At 36.9% G+C, this 27,245-nt stretch overlaps 1 protein-coding gene across 1 annotated transcript in view; it reads left to right on the forward strand.

Moving 5' to 3' along the window:
* Positions 1 to 22,460, forward strand: part of ZGRF1 (zinc finger GRF-type containing 1) — a 96,186-nt gene extending 73,726 nt beyond the window's left edge. The window contains exons 21-30 of the mRNA XM_023740216.1: positions 1,012 to 1,268; positions 9,819 to 9,978; positions 13,170 to 13,247; positions 13,441 to 13,588; positions 16,439 to 16,566; positions 17,933 to 18,056; positions 20,382 to 20,558; positions 20,697 to 20,831; positions 21,523 to 21,784; positions 22,122 to 22,460. Of these exons, the coding sequence (XP_023595984.1) occupies positions 1,012 to 1,268; positions 9,819 to 9,978; positions 13,170 to 13,247; positions 13,441 to 13,588; positions 16,439 to 16,566; positions 17,933 to 18,056; positions 20,382 to 20,558; positions 20,697 to 20,831; positions 21,523 to 21,784; positions 22,122 to 22,279 (1,627 nt within the window). The 3' untranslated portion in view covers positions 22,280 to 22,460. The remainder of the gene's footprint in view (positions 1 to 1,011; positions 1,269 to 9,818; positions 9,979 to 13,169; positions 13,248 to 13,440; positions 13,589 to 16,438; positions 16,567 to 17,932; positions 18,057 to 20,381; positions 20,559 to 20,696; positions 20,832 to 21,522; positions 21,785 to 22,121) is intronic.
* The last annotated feature ends 4,785 nt before the right edge of the window (positions 22,461 to 27,245 follow it).

The raw sequence follows: 27,245 nt of genomic DNA on the forward strand, positions 1-27,245 counted from the left end.
ATCAATGTCATAAAACAGCATGTGTGTTACTGTTACATGAGAAACTATCTGTTCTGTAAGCCTTCACCTGAAGTACAATAAAATATTAAAAAAAAAAAAATATTTCCCATCTTTCTTTCCTTGTCCCTATCTATTTATTTATCTAGTCATTGTGGTCTAGGTTAATAAATGTTACTGCAAAGTTTTATACTTTGTCAAGGGATAATTTCTTAAGGATCTTTTGACTACTGATTTTATTTTTTATGCATGTGTATTTTTATACCACAAATATTTAACATTTTAAGGAAGCAGTTTACAGCTTGAATCCAGTGTGTATATTAGTATTAATCTTAATGATGAAACCTATGTTTCATTTTAAATTTCTTAAGCACCATGTTCTTGTTTAAAAAATTATAAGTGATATTATATTAAATGCATTAAAATGATAGAAAAAGTATATTTTCTAATTTAGAATGTTATTACCTATCTTGTTTCATTTTTCTCACATAATGAAAACCTATGTAAAAAGGTAAATATCCTTACGATTCCATTATGTTATTTATTCACTTTGAAATTAATTCAGTCTTTATAGAAATACAAATAAAACCAATTTATTTAATGTAGATTTACCTGAAATAGAAGCTATATTAATTATCTATGTCAGCTTTGCATAATAGAGCATGGGCTTTGATGTCAGTCCACCCCTTATCAGCTGTGTGCTTTTTTGGGGGAAAAAAAGAACATTTCCGTGCCTGTATTTGGGATAATTGACTACTTCATAGTGTTATTGTGAAGATTACATCAAATAGCATATAAAATGCTTAGCATAGTGCTAACACATAGTAGATACTCAACAAATGTTAGTTCTCTCTTCTCCCATCCTCCTCCAAATTGGAGTAAGTATCCGTTTCTGCTCTTTAAAAAATGTTCTCTGTGAGGCTTATAAAGTGAAGGCTAAATAATGAATGAATTTACTAACATTTCAGAAGCCCCTCATTTTTCTTTGACTTTTTTTTACCACTTTTTTCCTAGGTCTTCACCAACTACAGTTAACAACAAGAGAGTCAATAAAAGAAAATTTATCCCACCAGCCTTCACAAATGCCAACACAAAATTTGAACTAAGCCCAGGAACATCACTGCAGTTAGCTAGTGAGTTAATTCAGGTGCACAAGTTAAACAAGGACCAAGCTACAGCTCTAATTCAAATAGCTCAGATGATGACATCACACGAAAGTGCTGAAGCGGAGGAACTACGAACCCCTACCCTCCCTATCACAATCATACATGGTAAGAAGCAAGAAAGAAAATAGCTGTAATAAATTTTGATGTAAGCTCTGCTGCTTTGCAATTTCCTAGTTAAGTTTCCAGAATAACTCTAAGTAGATTTTTTTGAACCTGAACCCACTTCAGTAAACTGTTAGCTGAGTTGTGATCAGATCTGACCACCTTAACGGAAAGAATTGGCAGCATGTCTGATGAATGTGTAACGTTATACATGAGATACCCAGATTTGATCGAGATGTCTGTGTTTTGCTCTATTGGAGTAGACTTCAATTCTGATCAGCAAAATCTCTTATTAATTCCTAGTAGCTCACTCTTCTATCCTTCACAGAAGCTATTCCAAACTTTTCATTCTCATGAACTCATCCTTGCCCCTGCCCCACTCTGTCTCTGAAATTGATCTTGCTTCTAAAACAGGAAATAGAGTTCATAACAGAAACTCCCTTCAATGTCCTGCCCTCTTTTTCCAACTTTCCTAAGTTTGGACCTATTCTTTTTTTAAAAAAAAAACAAAAAAACACTTGTTTTATAAAATTGGCATTAACTAACTAGTACCATCATCTTTATAATGTGTTGTTGTTGTCATTGTTAGGTACCGTCCAGGTGGTTCTGACTCATAGTGTCCCTATGTACAACAGAACAGTCCTACACAGTCCTAACAAGCGTTGCTATGTCTGAGCCCATTGTTGTAGCCACTGTGTCAATCCTACTTGTTGAAGGTCTGCCTCTTTTTCACTGACCCTCTACTTTACCAAGCATGATGTTCTTCTCCAGGGACTGGTCCCTCCTGATAACATGTCCAAAGTACATGATGTGAAGTCTGCCATCCTCTCTTCCAAGGAGCGCTCTGGTTGTATTTCTTCCAAGACAAACTTGTTCATTCTTCTGGCAGTCCACAGTGTATTCAGTATTCTTCGCCAACACCGTAATTCAAAGGCATCAATTCTTTTGCATGCAGATGAGGCGATTGAAAATATGGCATGGGTCAGGCACACCTTAATCTTCAAAGTGACATCTTTGTTTTCCAACACTTGAAAGAGGTCTTTTTCAGCAGATTTGCCCAATGCAATACATCGTTTGATTTATTGACTGCTGCTTCCATGGGTATTGATTGTGGATCCAAGTAAAATGAAATCCTTGATAACTTCAGTCGTTTCTCAGTTTATCATGATGTTGCTTATTTGGTCCAATTGCGAGGATTTTTGTTTTCTTTATGTTGAGGTGTAATCCACACTGAAGGCTGCAGTCTTTGATCTTCATCAATAAGTGCTTCAAGTCCTCTTTACTTTCAGTAAGCAAGGTTGTGTCATCTGCATATTGAAAATTGTTAATGAGTTTTCCACCAATCCCGATGCCACATTCTTCTCATATAGCCCAGTTTCTCAGATTATTTGCCCAGCATACAGAAAGGATACAACCCTGATGCACACCATTCCTAATTTGAAAATGCCTAGTATCCCCTTGTTCTGTTCAAACAACTGCCTCTTGGTCTATGTACAGGTTTCGCATGAGCACAATTAAGTCTTCTGGAATTCCCATTCTTCACAATGTTATCCACAATTAGTTGTGATCTACACAGCTGAATGTGTTTGCATAGTCAATAAAACACAGGTAAACATCTTTCTAGTATTCACTTTTACTACCATCCATCTGACATCTGTTATGATACTTTTAATTTCAGTTGATTCTGTTTTGATATCACCCATCTCATTTCTTATTTGGGTTATTTGCTTCCTCTCCTGTTTTTCTTTTGTCTGTTTGGCCAGTGGTTTATCGATTTTGTTGATCTTTCCAAAGAACCAGCTTTTGGTCTTTTTAACTCTTTTGATTGTTTTTCTATTCTCTATTTGATTTATTTCTGCTCTAATTTTTATTATTTCCTTTCTTCTGGTGCCCATGGGCTTCTTTTGCTGCTCTCTTTCTATTTGTTTGAGTTGTAGGGTTAATGTTTTGATTTTGGCCCTTTCTTCTTTTTGGATATGTGCATTTATTGCTATAAATTGACCTCTGAGTACTGCTTTTGCTGTGTCCCAAAGGTTCTGGTAAGATGTGTTTTCATTCTTATTTGATTCTGTGAATTTCTTTGTTCCTTTCTTGGTTTCTTCTATAACCCAGTAGTTTTTGAGCAAGGTGTTATTCAGTTTCCATGTGTTTGATTTTTTTTTTCCTTGCTTTTTCTGTTATTGACTTCTACTTTTATGGCTTTATGGTCAGAAAAGATACTTTATAATATTTTGATGTTTTGGATTCTGTTAAGGCTTGCTTTGTGGCCTAATATGTGGTCTATTCTGGAGAATGTTCCATGTGCATTGGAAAAGAAAGTATACTTGGCTGCTATTGGGTGGAGTGTTCTGTATATGTCAATGAGATCAAGCTGGTTGATTGTGGCATTTAGATCTTCTGTGTCTTTTATTGAGCTTCTTTCTGGATGTTCTGTCCTTTACTGAAAGTGGTGTGTTGAAGTCTCCTGCTGTTATTGTGGAGCTGTCTGTCTCTCTTTTCAATGCTATTAGAGTTTGTTTCATGTATTTTGGAGCTCTATCACTGGGTGCATAAATATTTATTATGGTTATGTCCTCCTGGTTATTGATCCTTTAATCATTATATAGTGTCCTTCCTTATCCCTTGTGGTGGATTTTAAAGTATATTTTGTCAGAGATTAATATTGCCACTCCTACTCTTTTTTGAGTGTTGTTTGCTTGATATATTTTTTTCCATCCTTTGAGTTTTAGTTTATGTGTGTCTTTGAGTCTAAGTTGTGTCTCTTGTAGGTAGCATATAGACGGATTGTGTTTTTTTAATCCATTCTGCCACTCTCTGTCTCTTTATTGGTGCATTTAGTCCATTTACATTCAGCATAATTATTGATAGGTATGAGTTTAGTGCTGTCATTTTGATGAATTTTGTGTGTGTGTGTGATGTTGACAGTTTCTTTGTTCCACTTAATTTTCTGTGCCGAGTCGGTTTTCTTTATGTATTTTCTTTTCATTTTTTTCATTATTGTAGATTTTGTATTTGCTGAGTCTTCATGTTTTTCTTGTTTTTTATTTTGATGTGTAGGATTATTAGTTTCCCTTGTGGTTACCTTAATATTTACTCCTATTTTTCTAAGTTTAAACCAATCTTTTATTTCTTTATATTGCCTTGACTTCTTCTCCCTATGAAAGATCTATGACTACATTTTTTAGTCCCTCTTGTTTGTTTTAATGTTGTCGTCTTTTACATATTGGTGTCTCTGTTTCCCTATTTTCAGTGGTTTAGCTTTGATTTATTTTTGTGACTTCCCATTTGGGTTTATATCTGGTTGCTCTGTACTTCTAGCCTTGGGTTGTTATCTGATGTTATTGATTTTCTACCGGAGGACTCCCTTTAGTATTCCTTATAATTTTGGTTTGGTTTTTACAAATTCTTTAAACTTCTGTTTATCTGGAAATGCTTACTTTGAGAGACACTTTTGCTGCATAGATCATTCTCGGCTGGCAATTTTTTTCCTTCAAGACTTTGTATATGTCATGCCATTGCCTTCTTGCCTGCATGGTTTCTGCTGAGTAATCCGAGCTTAGTCTTATTGACTCTCCTTTGTAGATGACTTTTCGTTTATCCCTAGCTGCTCTTAAAATTCTCTCGTTATCTTTGGTTTTGGCAAGTTTGATTATAATATGTCTTGGTGACTTCCTTTTGGGATCTACATTATATGGGGTTCAGTGAGCATCTTGGATAGATACCTTCTCATCTTTCACAATATCAGGAAGGTTTTCTGCCAACACATCTTCAACAATTCTCTCTATGTTTTCTGTTGTCCCCCTCTGTTCTGGTACTCCAGTCACTCGTAGGTTATTTCTCTTGATAGAATCCCACATAATTCTTAGGGTTTCTTCATTTTTTTAAATTCTTTCATCTGATTTTTCCCCCAGATAAGTTGGTGTCAAGTGGTTTATCATCAGTCTTACTAATTCTGACTTCATTGCCTCAGTTCTGCTCCTATGACTTTCTATTGAGTTGTATAATTCTGAAATTTTATTGTTGATCTTCTGGATTTCTGATTGCTGTCTCTCTGTGGTTTCTTGCAGCCTGTTAAATTTGTCATTGTGCTCTTCTCTAATCATAAGTTCCTCTATTGCTTTGTCTGTGTGTTTCTAGGCTTTTTCTGCATTTTGCCTGATCTCCTTCCTGATCTCTTGAAGAGTTATGTATGTTAATCTTTTGTATTCTACCTCTGGTAATTCCAAGAAATTCTCTTCCTCCAGAAAAAAATATTTTTTTTTATTGTGCTTTAAGTGAAAGTTTACAATTCAAGTTAGTCACTCATACAAAAATTTATACATACATTGTTATGCGACCCCAGTTACTCTCCCTATACTGTGACAGCACGCTCCTCCTTTCCACCCCGGATTTCCCATGTACATTCAACCAGCTCCAGACCCCCTCTGCCTTCTCATCTTGCTGCACATTTAGTCTCATTTATCTACTTGAGCTAAGTAGCACATTCTTCATGAGTATCATTTTGTGGCTCATAGTCCAGTCTAATCTTTGTCTGAAGAGTTGGCCTCGGGAATGGTTTTAGTTTTGGGCTAACAGAGAGTCCGGGGGCCGTGTCTTCCAGGGTCCCTCCAGTCTCAGTCAAACCATTAAGTCTGGTCTTTTTACTAGAATTCGAGTTCTGCACCCTACTTTTCTCCTGCTCCATCAGGGGCTCTCTGTTGTGTTCCATGTCAGGGTGGTCATTGGTGGTAGCCGGGCACCATCTAGTTCTTCTGGTGTCAGGGTGATGACGTCTGTGGTTTATGTGGCCTCTTCTGTCTCTTGGGCTAATATTTTCCTTGTGACTTTGATGTTCTTCATTCTCCTTTGCTCCAGGTGGATTGTGACCAATTGATGCATCTTAGATGGCTGCTCACTAGCTTTTAAGACCCTAGATGGCACTCATCAAAGTGGGATGCAGAACATTTTCTTAATAAACTTTGTTACGCCAACTGAGCTAGATGTCCCCTGAAACCACAGTCCCCAGACCCTCACCCCTGCTACTCCGTCTCTGGAAGTATTTGGTTGTATTCAGGAAACTTCTTAGCTTTGGTTTAGTTCAGTTTTGCTGACTTCCCCTGTAGTGTGTATTGTCCTTCCCTTCACCTAAGATAATTCTTGTCTGCTCTCTAGTTAGTGAATACCCTCTCCCCTCTGCCCCACCCTCGTAACCATCAAAAAATGTTTTCTTCTGTGGTTAAACATTTTCTTGAGTTCTTGTAATAGTGGTCTTATACAGTATTTGTCCTTTTGCACCTGACTGCATTCACTCAGCATAATGCCTTCCAGATTCTTCCAAGTTATGTTTCACAGATTCATCATTGTTCTTTATCGTTGCGTAGTGCTTCATTTTGTGAATATACCATAAACTTGTTTGTCCATTTGTCCGTTGATAGGCACCTTGGTTGTTTCCATCTTGGCTCCGCCTCCTCTCTATGGATTCTTGCAGCCTGTTAAATTTGTCATTATGCTCTTCTCTAATCTTCTTAAGTTCCTCTATTGTTTTGTCTGTGTGTACCTTTGCTTGTTCTGCATTTTGCAAGATCTCCTTCCCAATCTCTTGAAGAGTTCTGTATATTAATCTTTTGTATTCTACCTCCAGTAATTCCAAGAAGTTCTCTTCCTATGGAAAATTTCTTGATTCTTTGCTTTGGGAGCTCGCTGAAGCCATCATGGTCTGCCTCTTTATGTGATTTGATATTGACTGTTGTCTCTGAGCCATCAGTAAGTTATTATATTTATTTATTTTGTTTGGTTACTGTGTCCTTGCTTCTTGTTTTGTTTTTATATGCCCAAATAGGCTGCTCGTGTGAGCTAGTTTGATTATTGGCACCTTTGAAGCTCTAACGTCTTGTCACAGGGTGATTAGATCTGTTACTAGGTATGTGAGCCCAGGAGTCCATTTACTTCTCTTTTATGGATTCAGCTCAGGTGTCCAAATAATCGGTCACCAAGTGTGTGGTGCAGGCTCTCACCTACAGTCCTAGATGGGCAGGGGTGATTGGAGTAGGCACAGGTGTCTGGCTTAGTAGGGAGTCATATGCTGAGCAAGGCAGGGGGCTGACAGCTGCCCCCGAGTGTCTGGGTGGAAAGCGTGTCCCTGTTCCCTACAGTACGTAGTTGGGTGGGTTTTGCAGCCGGCCTGTGGGCACCCAGTACTGCTGGCTGTAAGGACTAGGAGGCACCACTTATTCTTGGAACCCTGTTGCAGGTGGCTAGGTAGCATGGATGGAGCCACCAGTCCTCAGGCCCCTGATATGGGTATGTGAGGATTCTACTTAATGGGCAGAGTGGTATCAAATATCACGAACCTGCCTCTCCACCATACAGCTGATACAGTAAAGTTAGGCTTCAAGTATATACCCTGTTGTACTGTGGTAATGAGGGCCTACGCTGTTGAAATGCGCCCACACAGGTCTATGCAGGGGTGAAAGGCATTCAAAGTTCACGGACCCCTCATGGCTGTGCGTCGGCAAAGGAGCTGTGCCTGCCCTGAGTTCCCAGCTTAGGGGAGCTGGCAGATTATTTTTTCCTATTTGTTTATTTATTCCCTCTCCAAGGCTGGGAGAATGGCTCAGGGTGCATGAAAGTTCCTACTTCCGGCCCAGGGGAAGCAGCAGTCACTGAAACCAGCCTGGAACCCAGTGCAGAGCAGTGAGGGAAGAGGTAAATGGGAGAGAGGGTCTTCCCAAATGGGGTGTTTTTTGATCCACACGGTAGGGTAAATGTATATACTTATCTTTTGCTGATTGGACGCCACTTTTCACTGGCTCTGGACGCCTGAGCAGACTCTCCGCTGCTCTGTCTCTCCCAATGTGGAAAATGGGTCCCAAACGCCACTGCTAACGTCACTACACATACCATCCGATCCAGCCCACGGGGCACCGACTCCTGCCAGGTCAGTTCTGGCAGCTCCTCGCTGCTTCTGAACCGTCTGTCTGTCCCCCTGCCACTCAGTCTGAATCCTCAACTTTGCCTTTGATATTCAGGGCTCCTAGATTGTCATATATAATCAATTAACTTTTTTTTTCGGGTCTTTGTTGTAAGAGGGACCATGGAAGCATCTGACTACTCTGCGATCTTGGCTTCACCTCCAGAAGTATCAAATTTTTAAACTATGTTACCTCACTTGATCTTTTTCTGTTGACTCCTCTCTCTTTGAAATTATTCTTCCTTAATCTACCTGGAAGAACATGATTCCCTTCTAGTTTGTTGTTTCTCATTGTCAGTCTACTTCATGGTTTCTTGCTTGGTTCATTTCTTAAATGTTAGTCTTCTTTCCCTCATAGTTCCTTCTTGGGTCCTCTTCTTATTCTAAACAAACTCACTGAGCAGTTAATCTCATCTACACCCAGGATTTTGTCCAGTCACATCATACCCCATAACAGTGCCCACATCAAATCTTGGGCCAGATTTTTTTCGTCACTCCAAATCAAGTATATGTAATTGCCCTGATGTGTCCACCAGAACATATCTAGTACTTTGAATTCAAACCTCCACAAGTCCCACTTCTTCTCACAGACCTCCATCTCAAAGCTGATCCTACTTTTGCCCTATTTTGAGGAATTTCATCAAATCCGCCCTATAGACCATGCTGGACACCTGGGAGTCAGCCTAGATTTTCTTTCTCTATGGACTGGGTGATTTGCTCTCAGTCCCCTTCCTTCCTTTCTTATTGTTTATCTACCACCATCAGATCAGTCACTGAGAAGTGTCCCTTCTAGCTTCTACCCATCTTTCTTATCGCTATTCTTCAGTTCACTTGCACCACCTCAATCTGGGCCTTCATCGTACCTCCATGTGGCCCAGTGAGTAAAAGTGTGGCCTCTAGATCTAGAATCCTGGATTTATATCCTTGCTCTATCATTTATTAGCTGTATGATTTTGGACAAAGGCAGTGGTGATCCAGTGGTAGAATTCTTAACCTTCTGTGCAGGAGACATGGGTTTGATTCCTGGCCAGTGCAATTCAAGCACAGCTACTGCCCGTCTGTTGGTGGAGGCATGTGTGTTGCTATGATGCTTAAGGGGTTTTACTGGTGACCCAGACTAAAACAGACTAGGAAGAATGACCTGGTGATCTACTTTTGAAAATCAGCTAATGAAAACCCTGTGGATCACAACAATCTGATTCTTTTGTGCATGGGATCACCACGAGTCAGGGTCCAGCTCAGTGGCAGCTAACAACAACAATGATCTTGGCCATGTTACTTATCTCTTAATTTTAATTTTGTACTCTATAAAATGAGAGGATAGTAATAGCATCTACCTTAGAGGGTTGGATGATTAAATGAGTTAAAACGTGTAAAGGTACTTGGCATATGGGAAGCACTTAGTAAATGTTAGCATGTAATTTGGTTATGACTATTTTACACAATTGATAATTGGTACTCTAATTGATTTACCTCTAGCTTTTCCTTTCTCCACATTATCATCCAAGTAGTTTTTCTAAAATGTAGATCAGTCAATAAAGTCAATTCCATTACTTAAAATCCTTCAGTGACTTATTTTTTTCCCCTTCCTTTCAAATAATTAGGTGTTTTTGGAGCAGGAAAGAGTTATTTGCTGGCAGTGGTGATTTTATTCTTCGTACAGCTATTTGAAAAGAGTAAAGCTTCTACAGTTGGAAATGCAAGACCGTGGAAAGTTCTGATTTCTTCTTCCACTAATGTAGCTGTTGACAGAGTACTTCTTGGGTAGGTATAGCAAGTGTATTTAAGGAGTTAATATTTTTTAGGTTATTGTTGGGAGAAGCAATCCACCATGGGCCCTGAGTGTCTATGCACATTCTTGCTGGGTATGCCAAGAATGCAAGGCCTTTGTCTCTGAACCAGGAATCTCATGTCTTCTGACAGCATCCATGAAACAGTAATAGGCTAACTTGTTAGTTTGTGAGTAGGATAAAATAAAATACCAAACCTGACAATTCTGTCACAAGCATGGGGTACTCATGTAAAAATTTGAGTTTAGCCACTAACACGTAGGGCTGAGAGGTGGATTATCAGTGGAGACAATTCTCTGTGGGCCCTGAGCATCCCATTTGGGATGCTAAGAATGCAAGACCCTGACTACTCTTTAATCTGTTGCCATCAAGTCAATTTCGACTCTTAGTGACCATAAAGGACAGAGTAGAACTGCCCCATAGGGTTACCAAGGAGCTGCTGGTGGATTCGAACTGCTGACCTTTTGGTTAGCAGCCGAGCTCTTAACCACTATGCCACCAGGGTTCCTAGGGTTTCCTAGGCTGTAGTAATCTTTACTGGACCAGGGCTCTTTAGCTGTGACGTTTCTCAGGGTTGTGTTCACAGCAAACAACTTTAAGAAATGAGGTAATGTCTCCCTCCAGGACAAACAGCAGGCTTGGTTGTTATGAAAGTAATGGATCTCCAAGCTCAGTGTTTCTTTCCTGTAATGCACCCCACTGCATGGGCTGGCATCCATCTGGGCCCTCTACATCTCCCCTTGGGACCTGGGGTTGGGGGGCAAGAAAAACCAATACAAATACTTTGATGTTCATGCTGCTTTCTGTGGTATGAGTAATAAAGTCCTTTGTGTCTGACCCCAGAGTCTTGGGTCTATTACCTTATAAGTAAGGCTAAAATCAAATTCCAGAACAGTTATAGGTCAGTCTCTTACCCATTTGCCTGTATGAACACATAATAGTAAAATAGCTAAAAAAATTAAATTATGCTTTTTATTTTAATAGGAAGGATCCAAAGAAGGCAATAGTAATCTGTTTTACAGTTGTCAAATGTTTGTGATCATGTAAGATTTTATTAAAAATGCAAAATATTACATAATGTTTTACCAATATTCCAGTTTAATTTTCTGAATTTCAACCTAAATGACAAAGTTTGACTAGGAGAAACAATCTGTTATTTATAAATCTAGGCTTTTAAGAAATTAATATTTATAATCATATAAGTTAATGCTTAGGCTAGAAAATATGCAGACTCTACAGATAATATTATATTTCTTACTACAATTTTTTTATACAGACATACACACATACAATTTTTTTTTCCAAACTAGGATTCAACAATATGTATATTGTGTCCTGCTTTTTTTTTTTACTTAAAGATTATTTCTTTAAGGTCTGAAATCTTCTTAGAACTCATAATTTTTAATAGCTCTATTATGTTCAATGATTTGATTATACCATACTTTAATTAAGCAATCTTTGATTAGTACTTTCCAAATTTTTGCCAATATAAATAATAATATTTTATTGTCATAAAATACTTAAACATAAATCTTTATCCACATTTCTAAGTCTTCCCTTAAGAAACAGTCCTAGGCCTGGAGTAAAAGATCAGAATATTTTTAAGCCCCTTATCGTACTTTGCAAAATTACCCTCCATAAAGGTTGTGCGATTAGGCATTGTATTCTAGATTATAATAGACAGGGTAGAAAAAAGAGTTTCTTGAGAAGAAATGAAAGAACATGGGTAACTATGCATACTTTTTACCTAATGGTTGTAGTACAGTAGGGATACTGTACCCGCTGTTATTACAGATTTAACACAGAATTGCATTAAAAAAATGTAAACTAGTATTTCAGAATGAAAAGTAGCTGACTTTTCTCTAACATGAGAATGTAAAATGCAAAAATTGAAATATATTCAGGTATTGACACTAAATAAATTGCTTCAAAATTATTTTGGAAAACTGTTTGGAGGGCTATAACAAACCAAACCAAATCCATTGTTGTTGAGTCAGTTTTGACTCATGGTGACCCCATGTGCTTCAGAGTAGATCGGCACTCCATGGCGTTTTCTTGGCTTTAAACTTTACAGAAGCAGATCCCCAGGCCTTTCTTACATGGCATCACTAGGTGGATTTGAATTGCCAACCTTTAGGTTAGTAGCAAACCATTTGCACCATCTATGGGCCTTTGGAGGGCTATAGTTTCTTTAATTCTCCAACACTTTAAATTCTTATTTTGTGATGGTAGATGTTTTAGAGGACTAGGTATTCACTGAGTTCCTATTCCTAGCGTAGAGCTAGAGCTGTAAGATATGTAAGAAGAAGGGTAGGTGAGAATTCTTCTTCACAAAGCCCCTAATATAGAGGAATGATCATAGCTTTTGGAGTTAGATGGATTTGCCTGACTTTGAATCATGGTTACTCCACTTGTTAGCAATGTGACCACAACAAAATTACCTCATCTCTGAGCTTCAGTGTTCTCATTCCTAAGATGAGATATCTTGCAGAGCTATTGTGAGTATTAAGTGAGATTAATGTATGTAAAGAGCCTAGCACTCTTCCTAATAAATTTGGATGCGAAATATATGGTAGCTATTAGGATTGCCGTGAGTTGGAGTAAACTCAGTGGCGCCCAGTTATCAATCCCTGGGTGGTACAGTTAACGCACTTGGCTATTAACCAAAAAGTTAGAAGTTCAAGTACACCTAGAGACATCTCTGAAGAAATACCTGGTGATCTACTTCCCAAAAGTCAGCCATGGAAAACCCTGTGGAGCACAGTTCCACTCTGACACATGGGGTTGCCATTAGTTAGCGTTCACTCTACAGCAACTGGTTTTATTGTTTCTCATATTATTACACCTTTAGGGGCAATTTTATTTGTGATAAATACTAACATTGCTATTTTATGAGCATGGGCCCTCAACGTAATATATATTTACTTTAATTCTTTAAGTTTATTTTATTCTCTAAATTTATTTTAATTCTCTAAAAACATGCAGTCTCTAAAAATCCTTCGGCTTCATTGCATTTCCTTTGAGATTAGACATTTTGTGATGAATTATATAGCTCTAAAATATTCTGTTACACAAAATTAATTTTACTAACATAAATATTATATGAAACTTTTATAGTCTATTTTCTAAATAATCAGAATTTACATTAACTTGTTTTCTTTAAAGGCTTCTCAGTCTTGGATTTGAAAAGTTTATCAGAGTTGGGAGTGTTAGGAAGATTGCCAAGCCTATTTTACCTTATAGGTAAGTAAGGCTAAATTCCAAAATTCACAGAATGTTCAGAGAATTATAATAATTTTATATAACTTACCTTAAGTTTGGTTTCTGAAGAAGAGCAGAAAAGCCTTTCTCTTGGTTGATTTAGAAAAATCATCACTTTTTTGTTATGTTACAAAAATGGAATAAAGGATATTCATTTACATAATTATCTTTTTAGCTTGCATGCTGGCTCAGAAAATGAAAGTGAACAATTAAAAGAACTACATGCACTAATGAAAGAAGACCTGACTCCTGTGGAAAGAGTTTATGTGAGAAAAAGTATTGAGCAGCATAAACTGGGAACCAACAGAACTCTGCTGAAGCAGGTATGGAGACGGAGCTTCAGTTTTTTTTTTTAAATTATATATACTGTTCAGAGTTTCTTTATTCCTACTGAGGGAAGAATATTACTTTTAAATAAAACAAACTATTATGATAACTCAAAGTCAACTAAGGTGTGTGCATGTGTATCCTTGAATATAGTCTATCCAGTGCATTTTATGTTTGTTGCAAAACATTCTTCAAATTTGTGAACAGATCCACCTCACCTTAACTTGGCCTTTTTCTCCTCGTTATTTTCATATTCTTTTTATAGGCTTGCAGAGGAAAGTGAGAGGTGGGGCTAGATTCTGGCAGATTAAATGAAACTTGGCTGCATTCTAGGAGAAATAGAGGAAGGTAGAGTCTGGCTCTAGGCAAAATTTCCAAGTGAAATTTTTTTTTGATGGCGTCCTAGAAAGTCGAGCCTTAGGGTCTTCCCATAGCCAAGAATCCAGGAAGCTTAGAGACCCTTTCTTCCAGGTATTGGAAGCCAAGACTGGGCACAAAGGATCCCAGGCTATACAAGTAGCTCATCCCTTTCATCAAGTTCTGATCAGGGCAGCCTAGGCATCAGCTGGTAGGAGAGAAAGAAATCAATTAGCTTCCTTCTAGGAAAGGAGAGCGTGGGGGAAAATATGGGGTTGGAGGAAAAGAGAGTTGTTGGCTTCTTGGACTAAATGGACATTGGTCACTTTCTGCAAAAGATTCGGAAAGAACAACCTGCCTGGGACCCTGTATTGACCCACTATGGCTGAAATAATGCTGCTTAACAAACAAAATCTCAGTAGTTTAACAACAAACTTTATGACTCTACAGGCCAGCTGTGGTGACTTGGCTTGAAGCTAAAGGTCAGATCTGTCATTCTGAGAAGAGCTGCCTGTGGTATGATGGTCTTCTGTAGATGGCAGAAGTGCAAGAGGGCAGACCAGATCACACAGATACATTTAAAGCTTCTGTTCATATCATGTCCCGTAACATTCCATTTGCCGTAACAGGTCACATGGTCAAGCCCGACATCAGTGGGGCAGGGAAATATACTTTACCTACTTCTGTGGTGGGAGGCATTGCAAAGTCATACAGCAAAAGATGTTAGTGTGTATATGCTTAAAAAACAGGGAGGGAATGAGGAATTGGAAATGATGATCCAATGTATAACAGGCCTCCAAATTTTGGTTCTAGAAGTCCTCAGGGCTTCAGATTAGCTTTCTGTTATCTGAGTTATAGGGTTAACTCTGTACTCCTCTCTCCCCAACTAAATCCAAAAGGGCTTAGTTTGACTGTGTTCAATAGATACAAATTAGTCATTTATGTAAACTACTTACCAATATGCTTATTTATCATTTAACATACCAATGATATGTTAAAATAACTGTTGATGGTTTCTTTGAAAATTTTTAAATGAAAGCCCAGTTACCATAATCTATTGCTCATTACTGTCACCTGTCCACAAATGAAAGCTATTTTGGAGGAAATTTTTTTTTACATTTTCTGTAACAAATTTCCAAGGTTCTAAAATCAGAAGGCATTCAGACCTGACAACAGTAATTCCTAAAATGAAATGTCTTTACAATAAAACCAGTTTTAAAAAATACTTCATCATTAATTACTACTTAATAAAATCTCTTGCAATTAGAATCCCAAAAATATAGTTCTTTAGGGTTCTTGTATTAGCTATTTCTCTAAACAAAAAAAAATTGCTTCCTGATTCATAACTCTAGGGTTCTCATTCTAAGGCTGTTTTTATAAGATATCATTACCAGAAATTCGATAATAAATGATATTTCAGAGCAATACCAAGAGCAATGTATATTTTTACAAGGGTGTCCTCTGCTGGGTCATTTTTCAAAACTCAGTGTTTACAAACGAAGTTCTAATGTAAATATGGCTTCAGGATCTTTGTTTTTGTTTTTAACTAAAAACGGATAAGTTAACTGATAGAGGGCTATTGTATGTGATGAATGCTATTTATGATGAAAGAAAGTAAGCTGTTTATTATTTCACAGGCTATTTGGAGGCAGTATTTAATTCATAAAGCATATTTTTGTTAATCACATTTGTTGAGAAATGATATGGTCAGTTTGTATGGACTGCCCTTGCTACTAAGAAGTGTAATTATCTTTAGATTGTTAGAAGAGAGTGTGTGTGTGCGTGTGTGTGTGTGTGTGTGTGTGTATTCACACACATATATATAGCCAGTAGGCTATTAGGCTAATGACCACATCCAATTAGAAAATTCATAGATTTTCCTGTTGTTTATATCTGATTCCAGAGATTAAATATTAACTTTTATCAGATTTTTTACCTTGAGAGTGATGGCCTTCTACTATAATATTTAAGGCTATTGAAAGTTAAATGCACTTACAGACTGTAAGTACACTTTAATTTACTCATGTTTGGAATTGACATCTTTACCTTCTTAAGTAAATTAAAATACAGGTGTGCTTGAAGGTTAAGCAAAGGACAATTATTAGTATATTCAGTGGTCTTTGTTGAGAACACCGGCCTACATTGCTTTAATGCATGTTGTATTTATTCAGCATCATCTGGAAGGATAAAATATGTATGCCATCCATGATACTTTTTTAATCTTTGATATTGTAATACTTCCATTCTGAAAATCAAAATACACCTTTTATTTGTTGTTATTAATGTGCTTGTGGTTTAAGTAGCCTATATTATTTCCATTTTATATGTGGGAATAATGAAAATGTAGAGGTAAGTGACCTGTGATTTATGATTTCCAGTAATTACATTAGGAGTAGCTCTGTTTCTTTATTTAGCGTATAACTTCTTTGGTAAATATGTTCTCTTATTTTCTCTTAATAGTTGTTAATAACATTTTTGTTGTAATATAGGTTTGCATCGTTGGAGTTACCTGTGCAGCGTGCCCATTCCCATGCTTGAATGATCTTAAATTTCCTGTAGTTGTGCTGGATGAGTGTAGTCAAATAACTGAACCAACTTCTCTCCTTCCTATTGCAAGGTAACATCAAAGGTTCTTTTCCCAAAGACACTCAGATATCACAATTACTTCAAATATTTTCTCAGTTTAGTTTCTTACTAAACTTTTCCAGGAATTTTTAGCAACTCAGGTACTAAACTGATTTTTAAAAAGAAGACTACAGAGAGAATTTTTAGTTACTGTATCAAAATTTTTTAGGTCCCAGTCTACACATTTGGGCCTCATAATCCTTAAAGCCTTAAATAGCCCTAATGCCAGGATTCTAAGTAAGGCCTTGCAGATTTTTCAACTAGATTAAAGGTTCCTTCTTATTTAGTCGTGGTTTGAGGACCTAACGCTCTTGAAGAATGTCCTTCAGTCCCCTTACCTTGATATAATTCTAGTGTTTTGATTCTGAAAATAATTTTTAGATTATGAAAGTATATAAATGAAAAACAGTTGAAAATGAAAGTTTGTCACATAAAATTTAGAAGACTTTGAGATCTTCTAAACTGTCCCAGCAAATTGGAGTATCGTGTTAAATCATCTCTTATTGACGCAAAGGTAGTGGAAAGAGTAATAGACCAGCAGGCCTGAGTTCTAATCCTTTTTCTGTCCCCAGTTAACAAGCGAGTAGGGGGTGAACTGTCATGGTTTACCTGGGACTTGGAGGGTTCCCACTCACAAGACTTTCAGTTTTAAAACTGAGATGGCCCTGGGAAAAATGGGACGAGTTGGTCACCCTACTTAGGAGGTAGAGGTTGAGAAGTGCCAGGCCCAGAGTGGAGGCTAGGGGAATACTTGTTTAGCACCTAATGTATGCTAAACACATTATATACCTCGTTAAATCCTTACAACAGCCATGCAAGGTATTATTACCTCCAGGTTACTGATAAGGATACTGAACCTTGGAAATATTAAATAACTTTCTGTGTCCACAGAATATAGTAGAGCCGAGATTTGCATGTAGGTTTGTGTATAAAACTTGGACTTTTCCCACTATATCTGGCTGCTGTTTAGAAAGATGTTTAGCCCCTCCAAGCCTAATTTACTTCATCTCTAAGACAAGAGTTTAAGCTAAATGGCTTGTAAGAAATTTTTTAATTCTAAGAGTCTTTGAATTCTAATAATCAGTGTTTTCCAAAGTGTGTTCTGTGAAATATTCATTGTATGCAGGAGCAGTGAGTACTTAATAGATTTTATGGGAAAAATGAAGTTATGTATAGGTTTCTTTACTGCATAACTTCTCAAAGTCTTTAATACACTTACTAGTACTATTAAGCCTTTTTAGTTCACAGAATACTTTATGGAATTAAAATTATTTGGAATCTATTAATATTTTGGAAAACATTGCTGTAAATGCCCCTTTTTTCGTTACCTAGATTGATTTTCAAAATTCTGTTTATAGGTTTGAATGTGAAAAGCTGATTCTTGTTGGGGACCCCAAACAGCTGCCTCCTACTATTCAGGGTTCTGATGCTGCTCATGAAAATGGATTGGAACAGACTCTTTTTGATCGACTTTGCTTGATGGTACATGCTGCTAAATTCATACAGAATTATCATTTATTGATTACACACTGTATAGCTTGATAGAGATGAAAATAATAAAAGTCAGAGTTGTTTAGAAAGTACTCATCTTAAAGATAAGTAGAACACATAAATTGAGCACCCCTTGATCAAGAATATTTTCCCTGTGTACTTCACTAATGGGTGATGAGTATATTGCTTTTGCTCTTACACTGAAAAAACGACATGTTTTCTAAGATGATAGATAAATGAATCAGTGAGTTCAATGTCAATCATCCATCCCCAAAACCAGCACAGCTGTGGAGCTCTATTTCAGATTTTTAAAAATTTTAAAACTTAATTATTACTATTTTTCCAGTTGAAGTAAAATCCATTAACATTAAATTAACCATTTTAAAGTGAACAATTCAGTGGCATTTAGCACATTCAGAGTTTTGTGCAACCACCAACTTTGTCTAGGTCCAAAACATTTTCATCACCCCAGCATAAAATCCTGTACCCGTTAAGCAGTTAGCATAATTATTTTGAGGTTCATTCACATGTACTAGTACTTCATTGCTTTTTTTGTGGCTGAATAACATTCCCTTGTGTGTATATACCACAATTTGTTATACATTCATTATTTCTATTGTTTCGATGCAATAATCTAAGTCAAGCTATTTTTGTAAAAAAGAAGATTAAAATGTTCCAGCCAAAAGAACTATAAAAAAAACTTTTGCAAAAAGAGAAACTTTATCATGGTTTTTAGTTTAAATTGCATTTAAGGAGTTATTTTGCTGTTTGATCTTTCAATAATCTATAGTTTTTTAACAGAGGAAGAGAAACTAAAGTGAAACTAAAAGAATTGTTAAATCTCAAGTAAATGTTTCTTCATCCATAAGAGATAGTGATTCCTAAAATATCCCCTTAACAGAAGACTGTAGATAGAACGGAATGATTTCCCTGCTCAGAAATGCAGAGACATTTGCACTCTCGCGCTTCTTTCTCATCTTTCTTATCCCCTCCCAAGTTCCTATTTTGTTGGTTACATCATTATTATTTTTGTACTCTCTGAGTTTATAACATATACCTTCTGTTTTAAAACCATAGTTTGTACAATTATTTAGAATTACAAGCAGCCCCCCAGCTTACGAATTTGAGATCCGTTCTTAAGTCTTTTTTTAAGTCAGATTTGTAGGTAGTCGGAACTGGTACGTATGGTTATTATTTAGCGTCAGTTAGTCAAATGTTTATCTTAGTATATAGAATCTATTTTACTTTTCCATGCATATAAAACACTTAAATACTTCCAAACCGCACAGGGTTTTTCATGAACGTCACAAAGTAGTGCGTGCTTTGTCATTATGAACCATCGTATGTATTTAACTCATATTTTTAATATAGTAGGCTTTATGGTAGAGTCCGTTCTTAAGTACGATTTGTCCATAAGTCAGACATTCATAACTCAGGGACTGCCTGTAATTAATTAGTTCTATATTTGAGTAGATTCAGTATTGAGCTTCTTTATTCATCTGGGTGTCTTGAACTTCATCATCAATTTAATTTTTCTAACATTGGACGTTAGTTGTTTCTAAGTATAAATAACGATCCTTTGAGCATTTTTTACTAAAGCTTTTTCTCAGAGGTTTAAATGCTCACTGACTGAGACTTATCCACAAATGTATGCCCTAAAGAGTAACTGATAGCTGAGAATTGATTTTTCTTGTTATCCTTTTGTCCCATAGAAGGTATTTTGTCCATGTGATCATTAATCCTGCATTTTATTATGTATGTAGGTATTATTAGAGAACCTTGTCTTTATCCAAAATGTTCTAGTAATACTACAGAACTTTTTGGAAATAAAGAACATGATCAAAAAGAGCCATAAAGTAACTGGAACTTGGATTTTATGATGCATTAACAAAATCTGAAATTTCTTTGAAGACCCTGAATGAAAAATGGCTTATACCCAAGAAGGAAAGTTAATTGATGAATTATCAACAGCACTTTCTAGTTATTTTAAAGATTTCTTTTCAATTTGGTCTTAGGCCAACTCCAAATAGATTATGAAAACATAATGTTAATTGCCAAACTTATTAGATGATACGTCTCAAATTTGGCATGTTTTATAATTTTCTAGTGTAATAATAGTTTACTATGAAAATATTTTTAGTAATTTCTTTTTTAAATGATTTTTATATATAATCTATTCTATTATGGTTATAATTTATCTCCTAGGAGCACAGTCTGGCAATATTTTTAAATTTTAGAATATTACCATTTTCCTTTCCATAAAGGAAAAAAATGTCATATTTTCCTTTCTTATTTTTCTGTATTTAACTTTCTTAGGGTCACAAGCCAGTTCTGCTGAGAACCCAATACCGTTGTCATCCTGCAATCAGTACGGTTGCTAACGATCTGTTCTATGAAGGAAACCTCATGAATGGCATTTCAGAAACAGAGAGGAGCCCTTTATTGGAATGGCTACCAACCCTGTGTTTCTATAATGTCAAAGGACTTGAACAGGTAAATGACATTAATATTGATGGCACTGAACACATTTAATTTTCTGGTTTAATTTTATTGTTGTTGTTTGTATGATTTTACTTGGTCTTCCTCTAGCCTTTCTGGGAAATATAATTTAGGATCTGTTTTTTCTTCCAGATTGAAAGAGATAACAGCTTTCATAATGTGGCAGAAGCTGCTTTTACACTCAAGCTGATTCAATCACTGATTGCAAGTGGAGTAGCGGGCTCTATGATTGGGGTGATAACATTATACAAATCCCAAATGTACAAGGTTTGTAATACACATTATAATATTTATCACATATTACATTTACATATTATAATGTTTAATATTACATTGTGCAGTTTTGTTTGGTTTTTGGAAAACCTTCAGGGTGATAGTTAATAATGTATTAAATAAAAGAGAAACATTCTGATTTTTGTCTGGTCTGGCTTTTTTTCTGTATAATTAAATGTAAAACCTAGCAAGGTTTAATTAAATTCAGTTTACAGCTGTTGGGGCAAAAACTCAAATAAACAAATTAGAGGAAGGAAAATATGGTGTGTGCTTTGTGTTTTGGGACAGATGGAATCTCTATTTTCCAAAATGTTCTTTCATTATTATTAAATTTTATCAGTAAATCAAGGATATGTACCAGATATGAATGTACACGAGCCAATTTCTTCTAACTAGATTTTCTTTTTTTTTTAGTAGTTTTCATCATTTTCGTTATTAGTTTATCAGCTCTAAATTAGCACATCCAAATGCGCTTCCTAGCAATGCAAAAGTAATCATTTTTTATTTCATTTCATAATTAATATTGAATTCATTGTCATCTTAGAAACTAGGTAAATCTATATGAGTCATAAAATGAAAAGTATCCGCTATTAGGTAAATTAAAATGGTTGCTATGCATAGGTTCAGAGGTGTAAGTTCTTCATGATCCCTGCATTGCCTGATCCGTATCTTCTTTCCTCTACAGCTTTGTCATTTACTCAGTGCTGTGGACTTTGATCATTCCAATATTAAAGCTGTCCAGGTGTCCACAGTGGATGCTTTTCAAGGAGCTGAAAAGGAGATCATTATTCTGTCCTGTGTAAGGACAAGACAAGTAGGATTCATTGATTCAGAAAAAAGAATGAATGTTGCATTGACCAGAGGAAGGAGGCATTTATTGATCGTCGGAAATTTAGCCTGTTTGAGAAAAAATCGACTATGGGGACGTGTGATCCAACACTGTGAAGGTAAAATGAAAATGTTTTTAATTTAAGCATTTTGAATTAAAACTGACTTTTTAGGGTTAATGCTTGGGGAGGTTTGAACAGGAACAGCACTAAATTTGCCATTGTGGGAGATGTTTGAAATAATAATAATATGGGACCATTATCTCTTACTTGGAGCCCTGGTGGCACAGTGGTTAAGAGCTCAGGCTGCTAACCAAAATGTTGGCAGCTTGAATCCACCAGCCACTCCGTGGAAACCCTACGGGGCAGTTCTGCTCTATCTTTTAAGGTCACTATGAGTTGAAATTGACTCAATGGCAATGGGTAACAGGTATCTCATATTTTGTATCTTTTTCAGGACGAGAAGATGGATTGCAACATGCAAGCCAATGCGAACCACAGCTGAACCATCTCCTTAAAGAGTATTTAGAAAAACAAGCAGAAGAAAAACAGAAAAAAAAGAGTGAAAAAGAGAAATCTCAAAGTAAATCTCTTTCACAAAAAGACATTGTATAGATAATGTATATTTATGTAAATTCAAATTCATTTTGCAACCTATATTTTTTATATTTTTATTACTGCAAAACTCTTGCTATGGGGAAAAAAAAACTTGATCTCTATGATATTTAAAAAACATATTAAATAAACTTATCCAAAAAGTTTTCCTATTCAAAACAGTACAAATATTTATAGTAAGACAGGTAGATGTTGAAGTGAATATAAAATCTTAACTAATAAAAATAATTTTTTTCTTAGAGTCATATCTTCTGTTTGCTAAAAAAATGAATTTTACGAGGGACAGGTTGAAGCCTTCATGGTGAATACCAACATTACTTCAAAATATGTGAATATCTCAAAAGCTTATCTATTAGAATGCATCTTCACAGTCAGTTATACCAACCTATTCCTTTCTGAACTATAACTCTATATTTTAAAAATAAATATAATGCTCCCCTATTTTAAAAGTAAAAACGTATTAACAAAACTTTTAAGAAGTAAAAAGAGAAGGAGGAAGAAAAACACCCAAAGTCTGTGCGTGGAAGAACCGTGTTCAATACCCTTCAATGGCCAATGCCCAGCACAATACCTGGTATGTAAAAAAAAAAAAAACCCGTTGCTGTCGAGTCAATTCTGACTCATAGCAACCCTATAGGACAGAGTAGAACTGTCCCATAGGGTTTCCAAAGCTGTAATCTTTATGGAAGGAGACTGACACATCTTTCTCCCACAGAGCAGCTGGTGAGTTCAACCACTAACCTTTCAGTTAGCAGCCAAGCACTTAACCACTGCGCCACCAGGGCTTCTGGTATAGTAGATACTTAATAAGTATCTGTTGGATGAACGAATGAATGAAAGACTACCTCAGTTCATTTCCTGCTAATCTTTTCCCTGTGCATTTTTTATACACTAGTTATGGGTATATATAATATTGTATATGTGGATTAAAAATTTTTATTAAAAAAATACATTCTTCTTATAGAAACTTTGGAAAGTACAGAGAAGTACAGTATACAGAAGAAAACAAAAAAGCCCCTAGAGATCTACTACCCAGATATAATCATTGTTAACATACTGCTTCCATCTTTTTTCTATGCTTAGGTTATTTGTGTGTTTATATAAATACATTTTAACCCATTTGAGCCCATACTGATTTTTAAGCATTATTAACTAATGAATATTTATACATCCTAGATGGAAAAAATGACAAGAGCTTGTTTATAATTAGTATCAACGAAATATTCATCTTTACCAATTTAAAAAAATCACAGTGACCATAGTCACTCAGTATTCATTTTAAAGATGCAGAAAATTACCTACTTGAATTACTTGGCAATAAAAAATGACTACAACCTCTCTGAAACTTTTCTTTCATGTTAGGGAGAAAAATAAAAACCCAACAAACAAACAAACTTGTTTAGTAATTCTCCAAGCTTTGTCCCAAATATGTAATGATTGCACCAGCATTTGTTCTTTTAAGTGTTCGTCCAAATTGTGAAGCAGATGTGACTCCCAACAGTTTTCTTACACTGGGTTAGGAATAGTTGAAGGAAGTATTACAGAGCCATGCTTTATTTCTGGGCTGTCCTATCCAACTGACAACACATTTTTAAACTGAGTTACTAAGTTTTGCTCCCCAAACCTCCTCCATTTTTTATTTCTTAATTTTGAGTCCTGTCTTGGCCAGCTGGAGCTAGGGCTCAAGTAATTTTTTTTTTCCGAAAAGTGTACACGATGATATGTCTTTTGAACCTTGGCATATTTGAGAATGTATCTTTTACATACACTTATGCAAGCTATCTGAACACTATGGGAATTGCCCTTGGCTCATTTATCACTAATTTGGATGATAGTTGAATTTCCATCTCACACGTATAGCTGGAAGGCAGGCTGATTTTGTACAACTCAGGCTTAATTCCTACTAGTTTTCATCTCATAATGCTCACTAGACCGTGATGCAATCTCTGCACCTACGCCTATACTACCATTAGTCCCTCCCTCCTCTCTTCATTTTACCAGTTTTCCAGAAATTCAGTTTCTGCAAATATGTAGAAAGAGGTTTTGATGGTATAGAGCAGGGGTTCTCAACTTCGGCACACTTAACATTTTGGGCCAGATCTTTGTTCTGGGGGACTGTTCTGTGCATCATGTGATGTTAGCAGCATCCTGACCTTTGCCCACTAGATGCCAGTAGCACCTTCCCCCCAAGTTGAGACAGCCAAAAATGTCTACAGACATTGGCAAATGTCCTAGTGTAGAGGGTAGGCCCAGCACACCAGCTATCTCAGAAAATGGCAACTGCACTTAGAAGTATAACTCCTCCATTTTCCGGCTGGTCAAGAAATCAAAAGACGTATTGCATTGGGCAAATCTGCAAAAGACCTCTTTAAAGCATTGAAAAGCAAAGATGTCACCTCGAAGACTAAGGTGCACCTGACCCAAGCCATGGTGTTTTCAATCACCTCATATGCAGGGGAAGGCTGGACGATGAGTGAGGAAGACCGAAGAATTGACGACTTTGAATTGTGGTTGGCAAAGAACAGTGAATATACTGCCAAATATATATTGAATGGACTGCCAAAAGAACAAACAAATCTGTCTTGGAAGAAGTACAACCAGAATGCTCCTTAGAAACAAGAATGGCAAGACTTCATCTTTGGACATGTTATCAGGAGGGATCAGTCCCTGGAGAAGGGCATAATGCTTGGTAGAGAGTCATTGAAAGAGAGGAAGACCCTCAACAAGATGGATTGACACAGTGGCTGCAACAATGGGCTCAAGCGTAACAACGATTGTGAGGGTGGCGCAGGACCAGGCAGTGTTTCGTTCTGTTGTATGTAGGGTTGCTATAAGTCGGAACCAACTCAACGGCACCTAACGACAACAACATAGATCTTGTAATTTTGGTCAGTAAAGGGTCTCTTTAGGTAGGCACGCTTGGCTATAAAAACAGTTTTAAACAGTTATGCTTTGAAATCTTTAAAAGTACTTCCCATTCTTTTAACAATATTCCCCTTATTTAGAACATTAGAAGTTGGTACAAATGTTATGTTGTGGAGATTGATAGTATGATATACTAGTATTTTTGTTAATAGGTAGCTATATCTTATAACTCCATGTCTAATTTTTGTAGTTTTCTAATTTATATTTAATTAGCAGAAAACAATATTGATGTTGCAAAATTGCTTCTGAGTTTCCCTTTCAGTTCTTTCTAGCCTACCTGCATAGTTTACCATATTAAACACATTTTTACACCAAGCACTTTAAGAAAGAAAAAGAAGTAATGGTGGTGTAGGGAAAAAAGGAGTAAAGATGGAAATGGCTTAGCCTCTGTTCCCTTGCCTCCTCCCCCCTACCCCCCCCCCAACTTAGCACAGGGTGGAGATTCCCAGTTCAGGCTTTCTTCCCCTCTAGGTACACATGAAGGAGCCCTGGTGGCACAGTGGTTGAGCCTTTGGCTGCTAACCGAAAGGTCAGTGGTTCAAACCTACCAGCTGCCCCACAGAGGAGAGATGTGGCAGTCTGCTTCTGTAAAGATTACAGCCTTGGAAACTCTCTGGGGCAGTTTTACTCTGTCCTTCAGGGTCGCCATGAGTCGGAATCGACTTGATGGCAACGGATAGGTGCACATGACTTACACTGGATATGTTGTTAGTGGTTTATCCAGGACCATAGACATCTCTGATTCTCATCTGTCCCTTCCTGGAGAGACATCTCTTTGGATTGAGCCACAAGAGTGCCATCCGAAAGTGTAATGTCAGCTGCAGCAGCCCTGTTTATATCCAGGGGTTAGATCTTACAGTGTTCTTGCTCTAGCTTATGTCCATCAAAGCAGGATCAGATCTTCACACTTTTTTTTTAATTTTTTTTTAAATTGTACTTAAGATGAATGTTTACAGAGTAAACTAGTTTCTGATTGAACAATACACGCATTGTTTTGTGACATTGGTTTCCAGCCCCATAACATGTCAACACTCTCCCCTTCTCCACCTTGGCTTCCCAATTACCAGCTTTCCTGTCTCCTCCTGCCTTCTCGTCCTTGTCCTTGGGCTGGTGTGCCCATTTAGTCTTGTTTTCTTTTATGAGCCTGTCTAATCTTTGGCTAAAGGGTGACCCTCAAGAGTGACTTCAGTACTGAGTCAAAAGGTTGTCCGGAGGCTATGCTCTCTGAGTTTCTCCAGTCTCTGTCAGACCAGTAAGTCTGGTCTTTCTTTTTTGGTGAGTTAGAATTTTTTTTTTTTTTTAATTGTACTTCAGGTGAAGGTTTACAGAACAAATAGTTTCTCACTAAACAGTAGTACACATATTGTTTTATGACATTGGTTAACAACCCCACGACATGTCAACCCTCTCCCTTCTCGACCTTTTTTTTTTTTGGTGAAAATATACATAGCCAAAGATACACCTTTTCAAAAATTTCTACATGCACAGTTCAGTGACATCGAATACGCTCTTCTAGTTCTGCTGCTATTCTCACTTTAGATGAAGGTTTACAGAACAAAATAGTTTTTCTCATTAAGCAGTTAGTACACATGTTGCCCTATGACAATGATTAACAACCCCACTACACGTCAACACTGTCCTTACTCAACCTTGGGTTCCCTGTCACCAGCTTTCCTGTCCCCTTCTGCCTTCTAGTCCTTGTCCCTGGACTGCTGTGCCTCATTAGTCCCGTTTTGTTTTATGGGGCTGTCCAATCCCTGGCTGAATGGTGAACCTCAGAAGTGACTTCACCACTGAGCTAAAAGGGTGTCTGGGGGCCATACTCTCGAAGTTTCTTCAGTCTCTTTCAGGCCAGCAAATCCAGTCTTTCGTGTGTGTGTTAGAATTTTGTTCTACATCCTTCTCCAGCTCTGTCCAGAACCCTCTGTTGTGATCCTGGTCAGAGCAATCAGTGGTGGTAGCCGGGCACCATCTAGCTGTACTGGATTCAGTCTGGTGGAGGCCTTGGTAGCTGTGGTCCATTAGTCCTTTGGACTAATCT

The sequence above is a fragment of the Trichechus manatus genome, unplaced genomic scaffold, assembly GCF_000243295.1.
Source record: "Trichechus manatus latirostris isolate Lorelei unplaced genomic scaffold, TriManLat1.0 scaffold00150, whole genome shotgun sequence".
Classification (NCBI taxonomy): Eukaryota; Metazoa; Chordata; class Mammalia; order Sirenia; family Trichechidae; genus Trichechus; species Trichechus manatus.